The sequence below is a fragment of the Phaenicophaeus curvirostris genome, chromosome Z, assembly GCF_032191515.1.
Source record: "Phaenicophaeus curvirostris isolate KB17595 chromosome Z, BPBGC_Pcur_1.0, whole genome shotgun sequence".
Taxonomy (NCBI): domain Eukaryota; kingdom Metazoa; phylum Chordata; class Aves; order Cuculiformes; family Cuculidae; genus Phaenicophaeus; species Phaenicophaeus curvirostris.
The window spans coordinates 50,516,132-50,541,491 of record NC_091431.1 but is presented as its reverse complement, the minus strand read 5'-3'; the positions used below and the strand labels follow the sequence as shown (position 1 = coordinate 50,541,491).

Genomic DNA, 25,360 nt, shown 5'->3' with positions numbered 1-25,360 from the left:
CCACCGGTGCACGATCACTGCAGTGCAGGATGCTTCTGATCTTTACATCACTTGCATTGATGACCATAAGGTCCAGTATCGCACCCCCTTGGGTAGGAGTATCTATTTTCTGGGTTAAGAAGTTATCTTTGATGCATTCTGGGAGTCTTCTGGATTGTCTACAGCTTGCCATGCTACTTTTCCAACATATGTCAGGGTGGTTGAAGTCCCCTAGTAGGACAACAGCTTGTGAGGATGAAGCTACTGTGACTGGAAATGGAAATGGAATTGTAATTGGGAGTTTCGATCTGAATCAAGCAATTACCAGAAGTGCTAAACTAACCAATCTACTGAACAAAGTTCTTGATTATTCAAGAGCGTGGTAAAGGTAGAAGCTTTTTCATAGGAATTTGCTCATTTAGCACAATCTCTGCTCATGTAAATTTAAAATTATAAACTTAACCAAACACTACCTAATCATAAAGTTTCCCAACAGCTGAGAAGTTATCTAAATTAATACAAAAGCAAAGCAAATACAGTGTCACAAAAACTATTCTTCTAGACGGAGCAAAAACATATGGCACACTCCAGGGCTCCATGTAGAATTTGACAGTCTTGACTGCAGTGGTATTATAAAGAACATTATGCACACAAAGGCATTCAAACTTTACAAATATTGCTGAAATCTTACGGTACACCTGTGAGGAGTGTATTATTTCATTGATTGAACAAACAATACACAACACAATGCAAACAGCAGCAAGCTGATCCAGCTCAAAATACAAGTCCATCAGAATAATGAACAGGACTCAATCACAGTTTGCAGTCTGTGTCTTTCCCATAATATCATTATTGTCCCCCTTCAGGTTGTTTTTTAGGGGTGTAGTGGCTATCTTGATTAATTCGCCTCTGACACAGACTGAATTTCTACATTAAATAATGTGCTCTCGTGAACAGGAAAGTTGTATTAACACACAGAACTTAGGAAAAGAATGAAACCAGAGGAGCTTACCCAAATCCAGAAAATAAGCGACAGAAGAGGAAGAAGCCATAGCCCTGGACAAATGATGAAAGGAAGGCAAAGAATCCATTGACAGACATGCATATCAGGAGTGACTGTCTCCTTCCCACTTTGTCTGCCAAGCCTCCCCAGAAGAATGCCCCCACCATCATCCCAAGGTACACTATGCTACCTGCAATACACACACAAAAAAAAAAAGATGTTACTTTGTGAGGTACATAACTGACCACAATTGACCACATGTAAAATAATTGATCTTCTATATTTACAAAACAAACAGCACAGAGATTAATTTTTCCTGTCTCAGTGAGTCGAAGTTATAAGCATTGCTTTGCAAACGTATTTAAGGAGAACATATTTCCTACTGTGTCTTTGTCATCTGTTACCAGGCACATTGAAGTTTAATACAATTATTAAACAAGGTGTCTTTAGATAAAACAACTAAACTACAGGCAAATAAGACTGAACAGGAGAATGCATGCCACTGGTTCCACAGTAATTGACTGCGTTCATGTTAAATATAGAAAAACCAAAGCTTTCCCTAGAGAAATAAGTTGTCTGGACATTTCTAGAATAAAAGCAGCCCTGCAGAGGATTAATCCCTGGGAGTAAGATGTGTTAAGCCTAAACCAACCTGATTATGAAATATTCGCTTTCCATTTGAGATCTATAAAATTAAAGAGGACAAGCCTTATTGGGTTTTTTCCTCCCTACTACTTCAGTGTACTGCTTCATTTTAAAAGGCACAATCTTGTATAGAAAAAACATCAGAATGATTTGGGATTCTTTTTTCACAAAGAATTTTGAATAGATATATTACAGTTTATTTATATATATTAAAATGAGATAGGGAAAAATTATTTTAGGGTGATTTTATTTTTAATTTAATGATGTATTCAAAATGAAGTTCTTTCAACAGAGACACAAGTTGAAATATTTAATGCCATTAATATTTAATAACCACTTACACCTTAGCATATAGCATATTATTTTCTTTTCAGGGACAAACTCTCTGTGGGACACTTGGCAAAGTTGCACAACACATTGAACAGACTGTCAGAATTAAAAATAGTAACCAGCCCATAGACAGGACCAATGATTTTTGTGTTTTGTTTCATACATGTGTTATTCATTTTCCACATGTTTTTCTTAATGAGCTTCCTAGATTGTAGTTTATCTATCTACCAGCTGCTAGCATCTTATACACATGTTACAGAGCAGAAATTAGATATGGAGTATCTGGAAGAAGCTGAATACTAGCAATCCTCATCCTGTGTCCCTTTTTTTGTCAGCCACAAGAAGTAATAAATTCTCTGGCAGCTCTGCTGGGCTTTAATTGCTGTTGTGTAAAATTCTGGACTTCAAAAGAATCACCTCTACCCTGCAGAAGGTAGTTGCAAGGGAATGAAAGCTGAAAAAAACCTGAAATGCCTAACACAGAAGACAGTCATCAGTATTTCCATGCTTGGATTTCCATGTTAACAGCAGAAGTGCTGACATTTGCAGGGTCTCATGTACCCAAAAATGTCCCTGTTCCCACTCAAGTCTTGCATGAATGGTTTCCACACCTGCTTCTGTATGAGACATTATTTAAAAGTGTTTGCTAGAACACACATCATATTAAAGGTATAGTATCAAGGTACAATTATATTTAATTAGTTGAGTACACTGTTTCTATTGCATTTATCACAACTGGACACCTATGCGTACTTTAACATTGGATGCCTCAGTGATATACAGAAGTTGGATCACAAACCCTGGAGACATTTATAGATTTTAACATTCTTAATAAAAATTACATTATTTATATTTCAAATATCAAATGGAAAGCAATAGTATGAAGATGATCAGTATCCACTAGTTGTTCCTAAATCCAAGGCCTCTACAGAGTAACTACCACCTGACGTTACCTCTGAGCAGTAATTTTACAGTTTGAGTTATCCTTTACTATGAAAGATTTGTGAAAACACAGAGGAAAAACTGTTCCAAGCACAACAAGTAAAATCTATGGAAAATTTTTCTCTCTTGAGAACCAGTGAGGCACAGTAAATCAGAATTACAAATTCTCATGGAACAGCCACAATGTATCATGAAAGAAACAGACCTAATACTTCAAAATGCAGACCATTTTTCTTTTGTTTGGTTCCATGCATGATTCAAACAACTTCTGGAACCAAATAATTATAGAATCATAGAGCAGTTTGGGTTGGAAGGGGTCTTCAAGATCATCTAGTCCCACCCCCTTACCATGGGCAAGGAAATCTTCCACTAGACCAGGTTGCTCAAAGCCCCATCCAACCTGGCCCTGAATGTCTCCAGGGATGGGACACCTACAACTTCCCTGAGCAACCTGTTCCAGTGCTTCACCACCGTCACAGTAAAAAATTTCTTCCTAGTATCTAATCTAAATCTACCATTTTTCAGCTTAATACTATTACACCTTGTCCTATCACTGTACACCTTGATAAAGAGTCCCACCCCATCATACAGAGGTAACATCGGCAAGCCTGTAGTTTCCCAGCCCTCCCTTTTCTTCCTTTTAAAAAAGGTGTGTTATGTTTCCCCTTTTTCATTCTGTGGGAACTTCAACAAACTGCAGAACTTCTCAAATATGGTGGATAGTGGCTTAGTAACTTCATCTGCCAGTTCCCTCAGGACCCACAGATGCATTTCATCAGATCCCATGGACTTGTACACCTTCAAGTTTCTTAGACGGTCTTGCACCCTATCCCTTCGTATAGTGGGCAGTTCTTCAGTCTTCCAGTCCCTACCTTTGTCAGTGCAGAGCAGTGTTTCTGTCAGTTATAATGTAAAACCTCATATGTAAGTATTTATACACTTGGTATATAGAAGCAGTACCTACAGCAGATTATTATTGTGGGTCCATTCCTATCTCAGCCGCCTTACCAAAAGCAGAGCAGCCTACAACATCCTCTATTTTGAATAATGAATTCCACATGCTTCAGTTATCTGGATCAAAAAAATATCTGATAGTTCCCAGCCTGAGCAATAAGAAGCAGGGGAAAACATCTATCCCCTTTTCCACTGACTGTGAAAATACCAGCAAATCAGTCTTTTCTGCAGCTGTCACTTTAGCTAACATAAAATAAGGATGGGATATTTCTATGCTAACTGTCTTCTCCCCAAGTCCCTGAGGTTAGGACAACAGATCACAGGAGCATTAACTATCTCTTCACCTAATGAAGACCACCAATAGTTAAACAACTTCTCAAAACTTTTGTCAATGGATATTTTCTAAGTCTTAGTGGGATCTTAGTCTTTAATCAAAGGATATTGATGAGAGTGTAGGTAAATTTGCAGAATTCCTAAGACACCTTTGTTCTTTTTTCTCTTATCTCAGGAAGAACACAGATACTATAAAATTCTCTTCAGATGAAAGGTGTTTAGCAACAGACCTTTTTCAGACAGCTCCCACATTCTGATCAGAAATTTTTACTCCAATAACTGAGATTTTCCTAAGAATGCAGATAGAGCTCACACATTTTCTGGTCCTCAAGTGAAAAATTTAGGCAAATAGCTTGACATATTCACTCAACTTCTTTAAGAATCTCTCCTGTGGGCATTACTGTATAACATTTTAGGTAGACCAGTACCCATAAGCAGTGTGGAAATTCCATCCAGTAAAATTGATTCTTGCTTGTCTGTATTAGTTGAAAGAACTTAGCAAAAATAGTTCAATAGCCAGCAAAGTGATTTCAAAAAGGGAAATAAAATCCTTAGGCTTTACTCATAAAGTGAAATTTCTTACATTCTTTCATACATAAACCTTGTTGGGCTTTCCCTGTCAACACTTTAATACTAGAAATACTCAGAGAAGGCCAGTCAAATTATTTTTATTTCTTTACATAGATAATTATTAAATGTTTTATGCAAATAACTTTAATTTTACCATGTAACTACTGTCTTTGTGATCCACAGAAATATCAAAACTCTATGAATGGTGGAAGAAAAAAGTTAAGTCTTGAGAGTTTAAAAACATTAACCTTTCTTTTTGATGAAAAGTTCTATGGTCATGATACTGTTCTTTGGCCTCTTATGCCCATGCAATTATCTGAAAAGATGTTGCTAAAAATAGTATTCTCCACCTATCAATAAACTTCTATGTATAAGCTGGTCTCTAAGTTGCATTGTTAGCTCACTTTTTACGAACATATTAAATTTGACTTGTTTTCCTAAATGCCTTGCAGACCCTCCACAATCCCCATCCTTGAGCAAAGATATGTATCCTTTCAATCCTGAACCTACCGCAGCTCTCAATGATACCTGTTTCAGTGTATTTTCCAGTCTTTCTTATTTTTCATACTTTTTATCTCTATTTGTATAGAACACAACTCTCTCTGCAGCCCATAAAGGTAGTCCTGTTCCTCTCAGCTTTCAAATAATTCCAAAAGATCTTTCCCCCTTGCAGCAGTATTTACAATAAGCCATAAAAGTGAAAAACGACAAAGGAGAATTCTAACAATGAACTGTTAAAACAGCTGAACAACCACAAAGCAAATGCAAGTAATGTACGACTTGAGATTATTATGTTTTACTGTTCACTATTCTTCCTTTCCAACCTTTGTAGCTCTCATTTATCATGTCATGCCACTGGTCAGAACACAAATCTTGTGGGAAAACCACTATAATTTTTGTAAGCCTTTCATAATTCACATATTACATTTTTTCATAAATTTACATACGTAAAAATTAAATATCTCATTGCTGGTCAAACCTTGATCCCTTTTCTCATTACTTTTAAACTGGTCACCAAACAAGTAGCTGTATAGATGTACATACATATATATAGATATTAATATAGCACGTTGCCTTGAAGGTGGTAATCCCTTTTTTGAGCAGCTACTATTGATCACAAACCTTTGCGCTTTTTTTAACTTTTTGGTACAGAACACCTGTGCCACTAATGAATTTAGCTTATACAGCACCACAGATTCAACATCCAGCTTGATCCCAGAAACATTTTTTAAAACATTGAAGTTTATTCTGAAATACCAAGATTACTACTGATATCTGTAAGGTAAGCCTTTGATTTTCCTGACCAGGTAATCTCAAGCTCTGTTGTTCGGTGGAAAGGCACGGAGAAAAGGCAACTGGAAGCTGAAAAGAAACTCTCACAATGCTAAAGTTGACATCTTCTTCTATTGTTCTTTTACTAGGCTGTAACAACCTATATTTTCCTTCATCAGCAGCAGAAACTCTACATATTGATATGGTTTTCCGCATTAGTACAAATGTACAAAATAAAGGCTTGCATCCTCTTCAGATGAGGGAACTTGAGTTTGGAGTTGGGTTATACCGTGTACACACTTTGGCTACCATGTAGATAGATATTTTTTAAAAGACACACACAAAGCATCTTTCAGGATGCTGGCAACAGTTTAACTTAAAAAAGCAGCTGACTGAAAATTCTCATCCAAATGCTTAATGAGATAAGAATGCAATGAGATAAGAATACAGGCACAGTCAGTCATTGAGGTTCAGATATACCGTGTTTTAATCCTTGTGTTGCCATAACATCCTTACTTGGCACTGTCTGTTGCAATTCGTAGCATGGTATATACTTCACTGGGAGAAAATGAAGCAATGGAAGTAAATTCAGGCTTCTTTGTGAGAGAGACTCAGGCTACAAAACCCACTGATGGTCATCTTTTAATTTAACACATCTGTCATAAAGTAGATAGAAAACTAGCCTGAAATTGTTTTCTTCCTGTTGTGTTGTTCAGGTCATTTCTCTGAGTGAGGAATGCATTTCATAAAACTGGAAAAAGTACCCTTATTAAAAAGAATACTCTGAAAATAAGATGAAGTTTATTTATATTTTGGAAAATTAGATTATAGATGTTGTTCTAAGACAGCTCCAAGGGAAAAAAACCCCATCCTTTAGTAAGAATTATACTGCTCTTTAATCGGTTTTCTAATTACTTATACTAAGATTTTCCCATATGCTATTATTCTATTATCTAGAATATAGTAATTCATTCAGAAATATTGCAATGTCTCTAAGTTGCATCATAAGAATATCTAGATTTATCTGTGACACTGATAAACAGCATATTCAGAGTTTAAAGATGACAACATTTCAGAATTATATTTAATTATTATCTGTCATTAGTTTCTTTCATCAGAAAAGGCTTTGAAAAGAATCACAACCATGAAGAAACGAACTTCAGTCAAATATAACATCTAATTAATTGTTCATAATAGGAGGTAATTAAAGCAAAAACTTTTCCATTAAAGTGACAAATACAAGAAAACTCTAATAACTAGAATTGGCAGAACTCCATTTTGTAAAGCCACCCTCTTTGGATGTCTAAAACCATCTGTGTAGTCAGAATATAGGATCTTTGGTTTTCATTTGTTACATTATACTGTTCACCTCCTCAGAGGTACTAATACTTCAGCATTCTTACATAAAGAACTGCTATAAAATAATATTCCTTCATACCAAGTATTCCTTCCTTTCTCTAAACAGTGCTCAAAGTGGTGAACCACCAAGCTTTATATTTATGGAATGGTAAATTTTTAAGGTGTAGATAATAAGAGATAAAGGTGCAAAGTATTATTTGTTCACCCATCTGAAAAAGATGACGGGTATCTTTTGTATGTGAGCCAGGCACCATATTCATTAAAATTAAAATTTTGCAAGTTCAAGACTTGTCAAGCCATAGATTTCCTTTATCCAAGTGCTAGCTGTTTCCACAGCAATCATTTTTTGTTGTGACTTCAGATGTTAAATTGTTGCTCTTAATTAATAATATGCAATGCATGCAAATCACCAAATGCTGCAGCATATCAGGCTCTTTTTCTATTACTACTCTTTAGACTAATCCACTCTTTCATTCTCTTCCAGGACAGCTCAGATAGACTTCAATCTGGAACTCCATACTCTCTAGTGTAAATAGTTCATTATATATTCATTTTGAAACTTTTTGCTCTTCCACTTAATATATATTTACAAACAGTGAAGTTTTACTTACTTTTACTTTATTAGAATTATTTTTAGCAATGATGCTAATAGGACTTATATTTTTAAATACATTAACAGTATAAAGCCATTTTAACAAACACTGAAGCTCTTCTATCTCAATATAAAGTTTGTAAAATGTCTATGATGCTGCAGTGATTCTTGAAGCTGGAAGTGTGACTTGCAACTTAGTAATCATTATGCTTAGTTCATAATTCCAAAGTGATAAGTCTTTGAGTGACAGAATATTTAGCCTTTGCACATTTTTTTTTTAGCTGCTTAGTGTACAAGAAATTCTGGATATACTTTATAGTCAGTAAAAAAAGACATTTTTATCTCCATAATAACTAAAGAAACAGAAAAATTCACACCTCTTGAGAGGAAGGAAAACACTGAATCTCGTTGAGATCAGTGAAAAAAAAAAGACAGCCTTGTCTCCTCTTCTGAAACCTGCTGAGTGATACAGAAACATCAGTGTTCTCATGAAGGGAAGAAAATGAAAAAATACAGGTTTAATCCAAAATGAAATCTGTTTCCCCAGTATTTGCATAGGGAAACAACTCAGGGAAATGCTGTAATGTAAAAGTTACAAAAAAAACCCCCATATAATTCATAACCCAAATCAAACAGATAACAATATGACAAATAATCTCTGTGGTCCATCAACAGAAAAAAAGAAAACAAGGAACACCTCCTTACACCGCTTTCAAACATACCTACAAATTCAATCTGACACCAATTCAGAAACTTCACTTAACTAGGAATCAAGTGAACTGTGTGTCTGGTTCTCAGACAAAATGATCCTGTTCTCAGACAATACTGATGACCTGCAATATTTGGTTGAGGAACTCAGTCACGAAAATCAGGAAAATGGAAATGAAAGCAAAGCTGAGCATAAGATGATCACACTCAATTGACTTCTGTAGATAGGAAAATGAAACAGCAGGTAACTCAACAGTTCTACATGAAAATATATTTACGGTCTTTGAGGTAATGGGAAAAAACATGATCAGTAGCACAGACAACTCAAAGACAGGTTTGTAATAGTACGGCAGGCATAATTTGATCATGAAAACTCATAGATGGAAAAAAAGACCAAAGCTTTTCCAGAAGTTTCAGAAATACCATTAATACAAAAGTCACAGTTATTCACACAAATTTCATTCTGTTATTAGTTAATTTGTTTATTTCCTCTGACATGCTTTTATTACATTTGTATGTCCGACATGTTTGGGTTTTATTTGTTTCCTGTACCTTAGGTAACAACTTTTACAGCCTGAAATGTTTGTGGTGTAAGGTTAAATTTAATTCCAACACGAAAATAAATGTCATTTTGCATCCATGTTTCCTCTCATCAGGTTAATGAGACTAGTTCTAGTTTATGTATTAAATGCAGAATGAGACGATTTAGCTCTGGACCTTTACGTTTTCTGTTAATTTAGAAATTCAAAATTATTTCTTACTTCCAGAGTCTGTATGGTGATAATTCTCCTTACAATTATAGGGACATTCATCTTACACCTAAGATGTACACAAGCAGATAGGCTGATATATGCTTTTTGAATAATTAAATCTTAACAGATGATTTGCCTGTGTACTCATATATTATTTCTTCAAAACACTGCAACCATAGAAGGAATAACATCCCCTGCTTCTCCTCAGATCCAAATTAGATAAATAAATAAATGCGTAGAAGAAGCTTGGTAACGGGAGAGATTGTGACAGGTAGCAGATTACTTGCTGGGATGAGGAATTTTCTTCACAGCTGTATTTTCTGATAAGGCAGCAAAATAGAGAATATGGTAAAACGGTACCTTTGCAGTACATTGTCATCATCACTGCTGCTTTATCATGTCAATAACTAAGTCTTCTAGAAAACAGCAATCTATTACCAGATGCTATCATAATTTTTATTTATTCTAAAACAGATTTCTCAGAATCAAAAAAAAATAGAGTTATTCCATTTTCTTCATTAGAATAATTTACAAACTGAATACTAGTAGTGATTATTGTGGCACACAGCAGCACACTGCTATTTTACACTGTAATTACGCAGCTAGCTATATCAACAAGGCGTTACAGAGAAAAAGACCAAAGTGCTGCTTCCTTGATACTCACAACACAAAGGATCTGTCAGCATCCAAATTTAGCAACATGGGGTTGTAAGAACCAGCCTATATGTGGTATTTTTCTTCCCACATAAACAATACTTTTACAAGACAGTTGTTATCAATATACGATATTTAGAACATAGACTTTATAAAACTCAGGTAATCCCAGATGATGATGTGAAGTTGTTGACAGATTCCCTAGGTGCTATCACTGAACATACTATTATCACATTATCTTCTCCTTTGATCCAACGGTTCCCTCTGGCATTAGTGGGAAAATCCTAACAGACAAGCTTCAGATAAAACACACCTATTTAAGCTGTTCTGATACCCCTAATTCCTGTTTTCTTCCACTGAAACTGTGGAGGGTCGTCCACATTTTTCTCGTCTCAGATTTAGAAGCTAAATTCAATGTAGTCTTTGCTCAGCTCTGAATTGACCCTGTCACACTGGAAATTGCTGTGACTTCTCAATTTGAAATGCACTTCTATGGCAATCCTAAGAATCATAATGATTATGGATGCTGCATATGATTGACCAATGCACAGTACTGTACACTGTGCTAGGATTAATTAAATTTCAAAGCTAAAAAATGTATTTCACTAAAGCTTTGAATTGTCCATGCAGTCATCTACATTAATCACCTCATTTAATCTCAAAACTCTTCATTTTGGATGCACAGTTTATTGCCTGAATGTTAATTTCTTACTTGCCCAGTCCTGCTTCTGACTCAAAACAGAACAGAATCCATGAATACCATTAACTTTTAATTAGTGCTGAATTAAAACAAAAAGCCCAAAGTACAAACACCTAAATAATTAACAGATACATCCAACTCAGTAAATCAAAGCACATGATAACTAAGAACTAATTAATAAAACTATGCTCCTAATGAAAGTATCTGTTCAATATTAAAGCTAACTGTTTGTTATTTCTTCAGTGTTTAATCCGCCAGAAACTCTTTTTACTGTAACTATATTCCAATACTGTGAGTACTTCTGTCCTTATAAATCGGAGGAAATATTTTTTAATTTTGCCTCATCCATACAGTGCTTGTTACCACCCTTGTAAGGGTAGGGGAAGAGAAATTATGCTAAAAAATTAGAATAAAAACCACAAACCAAAGACTTTCCACTGGTTTCAGAAGAAAAACCCCACTGAATTAGGCCTCACATCATCAGGAAAATGTTACCAAGATTAATAAGTGTGTGAACCTCACATATCTCACAAAGTGCTTGACAAGAGACCTGGTCTACCTCAACTCCATAGGACATGATACAAGTGAAAAAGAAAACTCCCTATGCTAATGGTGCCACATCTGCTTTCTGCTTTCCCATTTAGAGTCAATGAAATAGATTAAATAATCCAATGTCAGAATGAAGACAAAGATCAGAATAATCCTCTGTATGGTGCCAATGCAACTGCAGGTGCTGATGATGCTAAACAGCTTTTTTAATTATGTATTTACAATAGTGCCAGGAGGCACAGTTATGTCTCAATAGGAAATTGTTTAGATGACTGTATCTATCAGTTCACCATGTCTGTTCAGTCAGATTTGCTAGTGGCAACTTCAAAACTAACCTTGAAAATCGCCCTGAATTCTAGCTGATCAGGAAAATATTCATGCTCTGTGAAAATGAGCACGTCTGACATACGCCAGACAATAGCAAGGCACAGTATAACAGAGTCACGCATCACATGGGTTATAACCATCCATATTCCCTCAACTTCATATGAAGCTCTCTATTGTTAGCTAGTATACAGAAAATAATTTCTGTCCAGCTAACATGACAGGAAATTTGCAAACACACTGCATTTACCTATTCTTGAGAATGCAGACCTTTTTAACATTATGGATGTAAATCCCATGTCACTTTACACCATTTTCTTGGTTTTCCTACTTTACATTACTCTCACAACCTTCTGAAACCCCCCTAAAAGGTTAGATAAAAACGTCTGTCTGCCTGATAAATGGGTTTCTCTAGGTCTTTGAAGACACTTTGTCCATCCCATGCTTATCCTAACAAAACCTTACCTGTTAAGAAAAGCTAGAATAACTTGACATATGTAATTTATCACCAAAACCTCTTGGTTTTGTATTCACTAGCTGAAAAAAAAGCTGGCAGATACTGGGTAAATGCGCCCTTGGTTTAGGAGGGTCAGTAAACAACATTTTACAATTAGTGGTAGGGAAGAAGAATATTTTATTTGTTTGCTCAGCTAGAAGTCTGAGTACTAAGTAGAGTTGGCCTGGATGTAAAATCTGATATCCTTCAATGAAAATAAAAACTATGGACAGAACTTCCTTAAACCACCCACAGTTTCAGTCACATAATTAGTCAGCAAGCAATTCCTCCAGGGCTCCTGTGGCTTGGTAGTTTGTTGTAGTATGTGAAACTGCATTTGTACCATCCCATCCTATCAAGCTTTCCCATCTGTAAAGGGCCAAAAAAGTGTTGGAAAAATGGCTAAGAATAAATGAAAAATAAACTTTTATAAATGATGGTAAATAACAGTGTCCTGGACAAACTATTAACTATCACTGTAGCTGTTAAGAAAACTTCGGAAGAAATAGTTTAAAAAAATTACACGTCACATTCAGGTATCTATTCTAGCAATAACTCAATATTTTTCCTTCATTTAAGTATAGATACTTGTACAGCCTGGTGACCTTGATTCTACGTCAGCTATGAAAGCAGTGATATTACACACATTTGAAACAACACCAAACTGGTACTTCAAACAAGGAAATAAGATGTATACAGTGAGAATAGATGTAACATTTAAGGAGAGAATTACATATGCAGTAAAATGCAGTCAGGGTAGATTAAAAAGTCCTTAGTGTTCTGCACTTTTTAGCACTGACATTTCCCTAAACAAGATAAAGGTCTGGAATAAGTAGCTATTTCAAACTATATCTATCTCAATATTTGTTTAAAATTTTTCTAAATTCTGATAGTATAAGATAAAATGACAAATAAAATTGAAAGGTTCTTGATTGATTACATCCATGGATGAAATGCACAAGAAACAATTCACTCAGGTGTGACAAAGAGCCATTAAATTATGTTCATCCCATGTCTTAATGAAGTTCATTAACATTTTTCTTCATGAAAATATTTCTTCTTGCCAAGGAGCTCATGTGTCCTCTCTCTCATTTCCTAGCTCAATCTTTGATGCAAGATGAAAAATTCAGAGCTACAAATACACAAATAATGAAGACTAACATTTGTATAAAAGAAAGCTTGCAGACCATAACCTAACTGCATTGCAGAATTAAACAAATAAGGACTTGGAACAGCGTGCACCATCATGTTTAAAATGTTCCATTTGGTTAAAAAAACTCTATTTGACACATTGATTTAAGAAGTGATGTATCATTAGCCACAGATCCCATGGCAGCTGAGAAAGGGAGGAAAAAGTGGAGGTGACAGCCAAATTAAATGTGTGAAATCACCATGGCCCTCAGGCTTTTCCTTTGGGAGGCATTACCTTTTGGCCACTTTTTTAAGATTATAAATTTCTGTGACATAAATGATAAAGCCACTCATCTGTGATGGGATAGGCAGAGCCAGAAAACAACCCACAGTGAGTAAAAAAGTAACCCAGTGATTTTTAACTGTTTTAGACTCAATCAGTCTCTGATGCTTGACTATAACTGCAAATACATAATTATTTAGCTTTATTTTTATGTGCAAAGAAATGGTACACATTGGCATATTTGTACATATTGATAATGCATGTTTGTAACTGATCAAATGTACAAATATCTTATTGGGATGCATTTTTCATCACTGAAATAAAAGCAAGTTTCCCAGTATCTACTGTATTCATTGAATTCAGCTGAACAAGCATAGCTTAGACATCGAAGAAACAAACGTCTTGCTCAAAAAATGACCCAGTACTTTAACAGCTGTATGTGTACTGATTGATTTCTGACATTATTCCAAGGTACGTATATGTAGTTATGTCATTTTAACAGAAAAAAATAATAACCAAGTATTACATTACTTAAGGAGCTCTTGAAATACGAGTTCATTAAAATAGTATTTGGCTGTGCTGAAAATGCATGGAAACGTCAAGGCTCTCAGCTATGAACTGCAATGCAGTTATTTAATGTTAGCTAGTATTGAATGTGTTGCTTAGGTTAAAATTGCTTGGGTGAAACTGGGTATTGAGCCAGTGAAATATTGTATTTAACCTCAGGCTAAATGGCGAAAAAAGCAAAGAGTGAACACGTAAGCTGACATTGTCCAATAGCTCGTAGTCCTCAGTAAGGCTCCATGCAGGAACACCAAGAAGGAAAACATTTGATGTGGGTGCTATTATTCCCCTCGTCAGCACCAGCTTCAACAAGGTGGTTTGGGAGTGACATCATCTCAGAAAAGAAGGGCCACTGTGACCTTCTTAAACACTGGCTTATAATGGGAGCCTAAAACTGTATAGAGGACTGAACACACTGTATTTCTTTAGTGGTTCAGATCTTTGCTCATGGTTCCTGTCTTGTGACAAGCCCATGATATTCTGTGTGATATGAGTTTATTCCAGTTTGTGACAGACCAAAATTATACTGCTCTCTCCATTGTCCCTTTCTTCCTGTCAGAGAAGTAAACCTAACAGAACAATCTCTACTGGTCCACACAATGTAGCTGCCTAAAACAGATAAGAATATGTCTTTTAATTTTTCTCCATCAAATAACTGTGTTTGGAAGGCAAGCTGAAAAAGCTCTGCAGTAGAAGTACTTTAATAACGTCATTGCAAGGGAACTGAACTGTACCAAAGGTGAACAGCATGCATGATGGCATTTGTATTTCTGGCATCTCTTTCAGAAGAAATAAGACGTTAATCCTAGAGGCCAATTTTCACCTTACTCTGCAATATTTGGCACATGTTTCAATGACTGCAGCTCTATTTCTGAATCTTTCTATCACTGCTAAAGATTTATTACTACTATTAACTGTAAGTGCAATGGACTTTCACTGTTATTTTAATGAGATTCCTCACACTCAAAGGTCTGCTACGGTTTCGGTAAGTATACTTACCCCAGATCAGTGAATCACAGAACAATCAAGGTTGGAAGGGTCCTCTGGAGATGATTTCTTCCAACCCCCCTGCAGGGTCACCTAGAGCAGGTTGCACAGGAAAGGGTCCAGGCAGGTTTTTAGTGTCTCCAGAGGAGACTCCACAGCCTCTCCAGGCAGCCTGTTATAATTCTGTCATCCTCACAGTAAAGGAGTTTTTCCTCATGTTGAGGTGGAACTTCATGTGTTCCAGTTTGTGCTCACTGCCCCTTGTCCTGTCACTGGGCACTGCTGAGAAGAATCTGGCCCCATTCTCCTGACACCTACTCCTTAGATATTTACAAGGATTGCTAAGGCATCTTCTCAGTCTTCTCTTTTCCAGGCTAAACAGACCAAGTTCACTCAGCCTCCCCTCATAAGAGAGATGCTCCAATCCCCTGATCGTTTTCGTGGCTCTCCACTGGACTCTCTCCAGTAGTTCCTTGTCTTTCTTGACCTAGGGAACACAGAACTGGATGCAGTAGTCCAGATAGGGCCTCCCTAGGGCAGAGTAGAAGGGGAGAATAACCTCCCTTGACCTGCTGGCCACACTCTTCCTGCTGCAACCCCAGATACCATTGGTCTTCTTGGTCACGAGGGCACACTGCTGGCTCATGGTCAACTTGTTTTCTACCAGGACCTTCTCTGCAGAGCTGCTTTTCAGCAAGTCAACCCCCTAATCTGTATTGCTGCAGGGGGTTATTCATCCTGGGCTGCAGAAGCCTACACTTCCTTTCTTGAACTTTGTTAGGCTCTTCTCTGTCCAGGTCTCATTGAATGGCAGCACAGCCTTCCTGCATACCAACCCCTCCCGCCAGTTTTCTATCGTCAACAAACTTGCGGAGGGTACGTTTGGTTCCATCACCCAGATCATTGAGGAATATGTTGGATAAGAATACACAGAGTACCAATCCCTGGGCAATACTGCTGGCCACAGGCTTCCAGACAGACTCAGCACTGCCAGTGACTACCCTCTGAGCTCTGCCACTCAGTCAATTTTCAGTCCATTTTCCTGTTCGTTCATCTAACCCTCACTTCCTAAGCTTACCAATGAGAATGTTGTGGGAGGCATTTTTTTGTGAAAATATGTTTACCTAACCATCAATTAGCAAAGACAAAATCTTTATATTCCATATTAAATCAAAGTCCTCAGAAAAGATTAATGCTTACAAGAAAGCTCCTCCTCTCCTCCAAATCACTATGTCTCTAGGTATCTCCACATTTAAGAGATATGGGTTTGATGGGTGGACTGTTCAGTAGATAAGGAATTGGATGAATGGTTGCATTCAGAGAGTAGTGGTCAGCACTCGATGTTCTCGATGTCGCTCGATGTCATGAGATCCATGACAACTGGTGTCCCTCAGGGGTCCGTACTAGGACCAGTGCTGCTTAATATTTTCATCAATGATATAGACAGTGAGATTGAGTGCATTCTCAGCAAGTTTGCAGATGACACCTAGCTGAGTGGTGCAGTTGTCACACCAGAAGGATGGGATGTTATCCAGAGAGACCTGGACAAGGTGGATAAGTGGGCCTGTGTGAATCTTATGAGGTTCAACAAGGCCAAGTGCAAGGTCCTGCTCCTGGGTCAAAGCAGTAAGCGGTTTCAATACAGGATGAGGGACTACGTGATTGGGAGTACTCCCACAGAGAAGGAATTGGAAGAGTTGATTGATGAGAAGCTTAGCATGAACCAGGAATGCGTGCTTGCAGTTCAGAAGGCCAACCGTATCCTGGTCTGCATCAAAAGAAGCATTGCCAGTAGGTCAAGGGAGGTGATTCTGTCCCTCTACTTTGCTCTCATGAGACCCCATTTGGAGTCTTGTGTCCAGTTTTGAAATCCCCAGCATAAGAAGGATATGGAACTGTTGGAACGTGTCCAGAGGAGGGCTACAAAGATGAAAAGAGGGCTGGAGTACCTCCTGTACAAGAACAGGCTGAGAGAGTTGGACTTGCTTAGTCTGAAGAAGAGAAGGCTGCAGGGAGACAGAGTCTGGTGAGTTACATTTAGTCGGTTTTAAGGCAGACTAGACATAGGAGGCATTGCATTAAATCAGCTAATGTGCAAACTGGCCATCAACGGAGAAGTGGCAGGCACATGCCTGCTGCCCCAGACTAAAAAATACTTCAGCCCAGAAGACCTAGTTATCACCTCTGATACTCTTCATCCTACAAATATTATGCAAAATGTGATTATTATATTCAAATAATATCAGAGGAAACTCTTATGTCAAGGCGTTATATGACATTTAATGTAGGGTTTCAGAAAATCCTTTGATTTCCTAAGTAAGTTGTCTGTTGCCATTCATAATCTCAACACCTGAATTATCTGCCCAGTGACTTACCATAATATTTGATGTTTTTTAGATGGAAGAAACGGTATAGCTAATTGACCAAGAACATCTTTTACATATAACAATTACTTCTGGTTCTGTTACTGTACTGCAAGACCTTAACAAGAACTTGGCTAACACATTACTTAACACAATGTTAAGTAACACAGGACAAAAAGCAGGCTATTGATACTCAAGAGATCATTAAATCTAAATGTTGTGCAGAGCAATATACATGGATTCCAAGCAGACTGGGGAGACTATGAGGAAGAAATGAGGAATAATTTGCCTTCACAAAGGATGGCAGAGTGACTATCTGGTTGTAAGCTTTTTTTTGGCATGAATGCAAAAATAAATGTTTATAGTAGATAACCACTTCATCCTGGGACATTTATATGACTTTTTTTTTGTAGTGCTGAGGTGATAAAGTACAAAAAGGTGTTAGAGATATCTGTCTGAAAAACGTGCTGGGGCTTCAAAGACTGTCATCATGGTCCAGTCAAGAAGAGGTAAGCCTGTATTAACTGCTAGTAATGGTGACAGCAGTGCAGCTGTCAAGATCCTTGAACATGAAAACCAGAACTTACAGGTTCCATGGGAAAACCAGTCAGAAGATGTTCAGCCAGGGCATAATGAACACATGTAGCTGGGAAAGGCTAGTTTTGCCTAGCTTAGGGGAAAAATGCTTCATGGTTTCAGAAGTAATATGTAGCGATGTCAAGGAAAGAAAAGGCCATAATTCAAATTTTATAGAAATAAAATTTAAAACTTAAGAAAAATCTGCATGCGAAGATGTAGAAAAATAGTTATGAAGAAAAGTGCAGCAAATCAGAGCTTAGAGAATTAATCTAAAATCAATCAAATTCTAAGTGGCATAAAAACCAAAGGGACAAGATGCAGAAAGAAAAAGAGTTAAAACATCTTTAGACCTGAGCCTACAACCTGTCTCATGAGAGTACAGACCTCCCTCATTGGTGTCAGAACTCAAGAGGTCAACATGGATCCACATACATGCAGGTGTTGACAACATCAACTGACTCAACAAGGGTTTTTTTCAAGGACAAATTAAGATGTTCTTAGTGTGTTTCTTAACAGTCTAGTTAATTGCCTGGAAAGCAAATATTATGCACGGGCATCAATCCCACCTTATAACTCCTTTCACTGGCCCCATGACTTCAGTATTCTAACAACATTAAAACCCTCTGGAATATGGATTTCTAATAATGAAAAGGAATTATGCTGTCTGGAAGATCCCAGTTAGGATATAATTGATGTGAAATCACAATGGCAAAGTGGTGTGCTTTATTTTTTTTTATTAGCTCATCTGGACATCTCCTCTTGTATACAAGAACAAAAGAGCAAAATATATATCTCTCCTCTTGAGTTTTACTGTGCAGTCTTCCACTTAGTGATTTATTTATGCTTACTAACTGAAAAAGAAAACAATTATCTAAAACCTAAAATTGTAGTGTTCATTAAATCCATATTAGCTATTAGTGCACTTTGTGGATTGCTTATTTATATTCCAAACAAATATATCATTATATATCATTAGTGTTGACAAATACATATTTAAGCATACTGGAAGCAACGTTTCTAATAGCACAAGGACGAAGTAAAATTTTACTCACCAAGCCACCCTGATCCAGAATTAGGTATACACATATCTGTTTCAGCACTGGGCAACACAAATCCAACAACGAAAACTTCAACTCCATCAGCCATTAGGGCCATTCCCAACACAAAGAAGAGGGCCCACTGGAAACGACCATGGCCACATTCTTGTATTATCAGTTCATACTGCTGTGCTAACTCTTCTTCCTCAGCTTTCCTCTCTGTTTCTAGTTCATGACGATCCTTGTACTCATCACGCATAGGCTGACCTAAGGCCACCACACCATCCTTGCCCTGCCCCATGTTGGGGATTCCCTGATACTCCCCTTCATAAATTTCATCATCTTCATCATGTCCTTCAGTTGCTTCACTTGAGCCTTCATCATCATTAGCTCCTACACTATAATTTCCTCCTTGGACATAGTAATCATCATCATCTTCCTCATCCTGGAACCGGCTGTAGGACCTCTGCGTGTAGCCATCCTGAGCTTTGTCAACAGCTTTATTCACTTTTTTTACTGCTTGCCTCTTCACCTCTTTGGCAATATCTTTTGCCCCTTTCACTAATGAAGTCCTATCTTTGTATGTCTCCTCCATCGCGTATCAAGGAAGAATCGATGTTATGCTGCAGAAGGATCTGCTCGATAAGTTTAGAATATCTATTGCGTGTTGGAAATCAGTAGGAAAAGCTCAAGTACATGTGAAGCTTTAATATTCAACCTGCAAAATATGAGAGAAAAGAAGTTTATGCTTTGCTCCATCTTAGTTGCATCTTCACACTGATATGGTACTATACCAATCTTCATTCACTGGACACCACAGTTGAGGGCTTTAAATACACAAACCTGGATTTTTCTTCAGAGATGCAAATATCTCTTGATACAAGGAAAACATTCTGAAAGGAAATCTAGTATCTCTACGAGTTTACAGAATGAAATTTACTAGAGTCTGGTGTTTCAATGGACAGCAGGCTTTATTGAGAGAGAAAACAAGCAATTCTGTGCACCATACCTCATATTGACACTCTCTGCAGTGTAATTCCCCATTTGAACTCCCTGCTGTGTAATAAAAGGCTACAAATGTTAGAATTTCTCTCAATGAGTTACCACGAAATATCTGTCCAGACTCCCACATATGTAAATCTTGTAAAGAATTAATATTCCCGAGACCTGTACCAGTCTCTCAAAGTTGACTGAACTTGGCCAAAGCATTCATAGTACATTCACACTAAGTCTTAGCAATATGTAGTCCCACCCTAAAAAAAAATCATCTCTCTGTCCATACTTACAGTAGAGACAGCCTGGAGCAACTGTATATCGTCACCTAATTCACCCCAGAGTGAGGTGAATGAGCTCACACATACCTAGTTTGCTGCATAAAAACCCCTTCCCTTGTCTCCTGCCATCTCTTCCTTTATGCAGCCCTGGAAGCACAAACGCAGACATGGGAACAAATTGTTAATTTCACTGAAGACTAACTATTCACTTCTTTTCTAGCTAGTTTTCATTCACACCAGCGAGGCAATTTGCTCATCACATATCTGTGTGATCTCTAGGAGTAGAAATGGCAGAAGAAAAAAAATGGCAGTAAAATGCAATCAGAGGGAGGGAAGAAATAGAGGATTCTTCTCTGACAACAGTCCATAGTTAGAAGAGCTGAAATCAGCTAGAAAACTGCACCTTTACTCGTGTATATAAAGTTGAGGTGGTGGGGGTGAATTTGGGACTGCAACAGGATTGCAAAAGCCTCAGCTCAGGGGAAAAAGCAAGCTGGAATTTGAGTATCAATGCTTCCAAGAAAAAACACCTACTTCCAGCTTGTTCCATCATGATTGTTTTAATGATCTGTTCTCCAGCATAGTTACAGAAAAGGCTGCAGTAGGACACGCTAATGCAGGAGTAGGAATAAATGGCTGGAAATTTCTGATACAAGTCCTGCTCCCTGTGCTGAAGTAGTGTGAGCTACCCTGTGAGGTCCATGGGAGAGGGATACAAAGAGTTACAGTCTATATTAGATAAAACAAGGACGTCATGTACTTCTGATAAAAGGAAAAGGACATTTATTTTCCTGATAAAATCACACAAACATGCAGGTACTACACCTTAATAAGCTAAAACATATTTCCCTAACTTTTTTTATGATGACTTTAGAAATTCACCAATAGTGGAAAATGTCTTTATTTTCACTTCCTTTCTCTAGATTAATTTTATATCCTCTACACATTTCTCAAAGGGATCAGATGTGATGGTGCCATTGAACTATTCAATGCAAATTGAAGAATTCACTGCAAGAGAAATGCAGCTTTAAAAATCCAGGATGTAATATTTATGACTGAAAACTGTAGCCTGATTTTAGGTACATGATGATCCCCCTAAGTAGGTCATACTGGTGAATTTTTTATGCTAAGGCAGTTTCTCTAATTACAGGTTTTCAGTTTTCAAGGTGCTTCTTAGAAGTTATTCTTTGTGTACTGAATTAGGCATCTGATCCGTCCTGTTCCCTCTGTATGACTACTAGGAGTTATTAAATCTGCAATGCATGAAAACATTAACCTGGTCTTCTTTAGCCTTCTACAAATACTTTCAAGAACTTCAAGAACTCATAAGAGGTACTCTTATGAGGGTTAATGATTATGAAATGTTCTTAGATTTTTACTGTTGTAGGTAATTTTAGAGTGTGCATGTGCTCTATTTAAATTTAACTATGAATTCCTCTCATTCTTAGTTTACTGTTTTGTTGGGTTTTTTTTTCGTGAATCGTAGAATGGTTTGTGTTGGAAGGGACCTTAAAGACCACCAAGTTCCAAACCCCCTGCCATGGGCAGGGACAACTCTCACTAGATCAGGCTGCTCAAGGCCCCATCCAGCCTTGCCTTGAACATTTCCAGGGAGTAAATAGTCTTCTTTCAAGGATTTTTAGTTGTTAAATTCCATTTTACTGTAAGGTATGTCTACAGAGGGAAGACAGCAGGAATTTAGGAATATTGAATGCAAGTGAAGCCTAAATGCTAACACTAGCAAAACTGTCTTTTGCACTGCTGTAGTACACCTACCTAATGAGTCCAGTGGATTCTAAATGTACATATTTGTAAAAGCAACTGAGCTTACACAGTAGTTTAAGATAGACCAGGTATGTCAATAAGGAATTACACCTGTTCAAATTCATTAACATCATAACTCCACTCGCAAAAACCTCTGCATAGACCAAGTCAAATTCCTGTCTGGGCAGAAAGATACACTGAGTACGAAATCAGAAATTTCTCTTTATCTTGCCTAAGCGCCCAAGCAGCACACCTAATTTGAACATTGTCCTTTTAAACAGATTTTCTTTCTCAATGCACTGAAATCCCTGCCTTAAGGGCAGTAAGTACAAAGAGGAATTATTTGCAGCCCATGCCTGATAGCTCCCCGCCCTTTTAATTACATTGTAATGATTGACTACAAGAAAGTAGCTGGAAATTCGGAAGGAGTAAGGATTAATGACTATCCGAGTAGCATAAAGCAGCAAATGCAGTCTAGGCATACACTCTTGTTTACACCAACTGTCTTACCCAACAAGCTTGCTCACTTTCACTAAAATAAACATCACATTCCTATTAAATTGCTTCTACTAAAAACAAAAACAAAAATCGAAGTCAAAAACAAAAACACCCCAGAAAAATAGTGATTTCACTGGAAATAAAATTACTCTTTCAAGAAATAACTACCAAATTTTTTCCCCAAACACTCAAAGGTACACTCTCAAAAAAATAAAATTATTTGTTTACTCTAATATTTATTCTTTTCCATTCTGTTAAATTCACAAATTCCAATATAGTTTACAGTCCACTTTATAGTTTATAGTCCACTTTGTACTTACTGTGATACATCTGAAATGAAAGTCAAATATTGCAAAATAAAGTAATAAGTTCCCATGAAGAAAACCCATTCCCACAAAGGCTCACATCTTTGCTTAACATAACCTACGAGAAGATTGAATGAAGACTGATGACAAATGTTAGTAACTATATGCATATCTTCAGATAATGTTTTTTGTTTAGAATAGACCTGAAAGTCACACTCAAATGGAGTTATGGCATTTCAGATACACTTGGGGACCTAGTATAGCATCTTTCTTGATTTTCTTTTGTATCTGTAATTCCTTTTCAAAAAGAAAGAAAACACGAAAAAACACTTCTTATGTGAGTTGATGCATTTTTAAATGCACGTTTTACTCAATATTTTTATTCTGGTTTGATTTCTGTTTTTCTACCTTCATTTTTTTATTAGTAACTTTAGCACAGATACGAACATATATGTTCTTCTGAGTTTATCTGTTGCTCCAAGCTATTCTTCATGTGAAGGCATAATCTTCTGCTAGATCATAACTATTTCCTACTATACTACTCTGATATGTCAAATGATTCTATTTCCAGGTGAAAAAGGCACCTGATCTATGTAAACTCACAAATAGAAGATGGTTTTTTTTCTTGCACATGCTCTCAGCTATGAAAAAAAGAAAAAAGGCTAAGAAAAAATAGAAGGTATTACGCACTGCTGTGGCAGAAAAAACAGTAGTATTCAAATTTTACTAAAGTTCTCCAAGAATATCTACATGGTACAGTTCAAATAACACAAAGGATGCAGTCCTACAAGTTACCACAGTCCTGAGCCAGATGTAGAGCTACAACCTGTCATTGAATTTACCAGGATACCTGCAAATTTTCTCACTGGAAAAAGAAGTTCTAGAAGAGCTGTTCTTCTATTATTCCAGATAGTACTTGCTTCAGTGTGACCCAATAAAGAATAGATACCTCAATAAGAGGTATTTGTGTATAGAGGTACTATATTAATATAGAGCTATTTATTTATAATAAATACGAGCTGGCACCAAAGGTGGGGAGAATGGGATTGTTTTCAGGAAATGTTAGCAGAATAAAAGATAGGCTTCTGTAGTATAAGTAAATTTTATTTCTCTCAAGCAAAAAATTGCACAGCCAGGCTGCAACTATTTTAGCTCAGTCTGCTCTTGCCAAACCCATGTAAATCACGGTTAGGCTGCAGTGCCACCAACAGTGGCCATCCCCAAATCTCTTTCAGTTCAGACTGCATTCTCCCCACTTGTTCTGTACCAGCACTTTTCAGTATTCATCCTCAGTGTAGCCACAGAATTTGTACACAAGATGAGCCTGGGAATTCATTAATCTAGTACACATCAAAGATCTTGAGCTCAGCAGAGGCAGGAGTTTCACAGTACAACACAATCTCTCCCTTCCCTCCCTGTCTACAATTACATGGAAGGAGGTTGTAGTGAGGTGGGTGTTGGTCTCTTCTCCCAAGTAACAAGCAATAGGAGGAGACGAAATGGCCTCAAGTTGCACCAGGAGAGGTTCAGATTAGACATCAGGAAATACTTCTTCACTGAAACATTTATCAGGCACTGGACCCAGCTGCCTAGGGAGGTGATTGAGTCACCATCCCTGTAGGCATTCAAAAGACAGGTAGATGAAGTACTCAGGGTTTAGTAGTGGTCAGGTACAGTTATACTCAATGATCTTAAAGGTTCTTTTCAACCAAGTGATTAATGAGTCTATATCTGTGTAAATTATTTTTTTATATCTCAACTCGCTGATGTATTTTGTGCTCCTCACTCAAGCTCATTTAATTTTACTATATACTTGGAATTATTCTTTGTACCCCTCTCTATTTACTTCAAGTTGATGAATGCTCAGTTTCTTCTCAGACTCCCACAGGTGAAGCAGTCACTCACTAGAAAAGCTTAGTGTGTTGTTCTTGGTTTTAATATTTATCCATTTTCACAAGGTATTTTGGCAAGGATGCTGGTTAAATGCCCAGGAGGAAATGGGCTTCCAGTCACAGGAAACGCTGTATATAGACTGCTATTTTTTTTTTTTTTTTGCTTAGAGGAGACAGTACAAATACCTTTCACTGAAGGAGAAGCAGGTTAACATGAGTGCCTGAGATTCTCAGAACTAGCATCAGCCTGATACTGAACTTGTGAAAAAAAGAAATAAAATTGAAGTAGAAAGTTGATCTCTTGCCATGCTGAAAATGTAGCAAAGTAAAAACCTAGGAAATAAAACTATGGAGTTCTGAAAGAAAAAAAAAATTCCGTCAATTTTTCATGGTCAATAAAACGTAACAGGTGTTAAAGATAGAAAAGAAAGAATATGTGCTTTGAGAAAACAGCAAACTGCCTGGTCGTCATTATGGGTTAAAAACCAAGGTGTTAAAATATCTTTCAGCATTATGCCAAG

At 37.1% G+C, this 25,360-nt stretch overlaps 1 protein-coding gene across 1 annotated transcript in view; it reads right to left on the bottom strand.

Annotated features, from left to right (window-relative positions):
* SV2C (synaptic vesicle glycoprotein 2C) overlaps nt 1-25,360 on the bottom strand; it is a 109,031-nt gene that overhangs the window by 59,753 nt on the left and 23,918 nt on the right. Inside the window, exons 2-3 of the mRNA XM_069880751.1 lie at nt 19,122-19,824; nt 992-1,172 (exon numbers count right to left, since the gene is read on the bottom strand). Of these exons, the coding sequence (XP_069736852.1) occupies nt 992-1,172; nt 19,122-19,701 (761 nt within the window). The 5' untranslated portion in view covers nt 19,702-19,824. The remainder of the gene's footprint in view (nt 1-991; nt 1,173-19,121; nt 19,825-25,360) is intronic.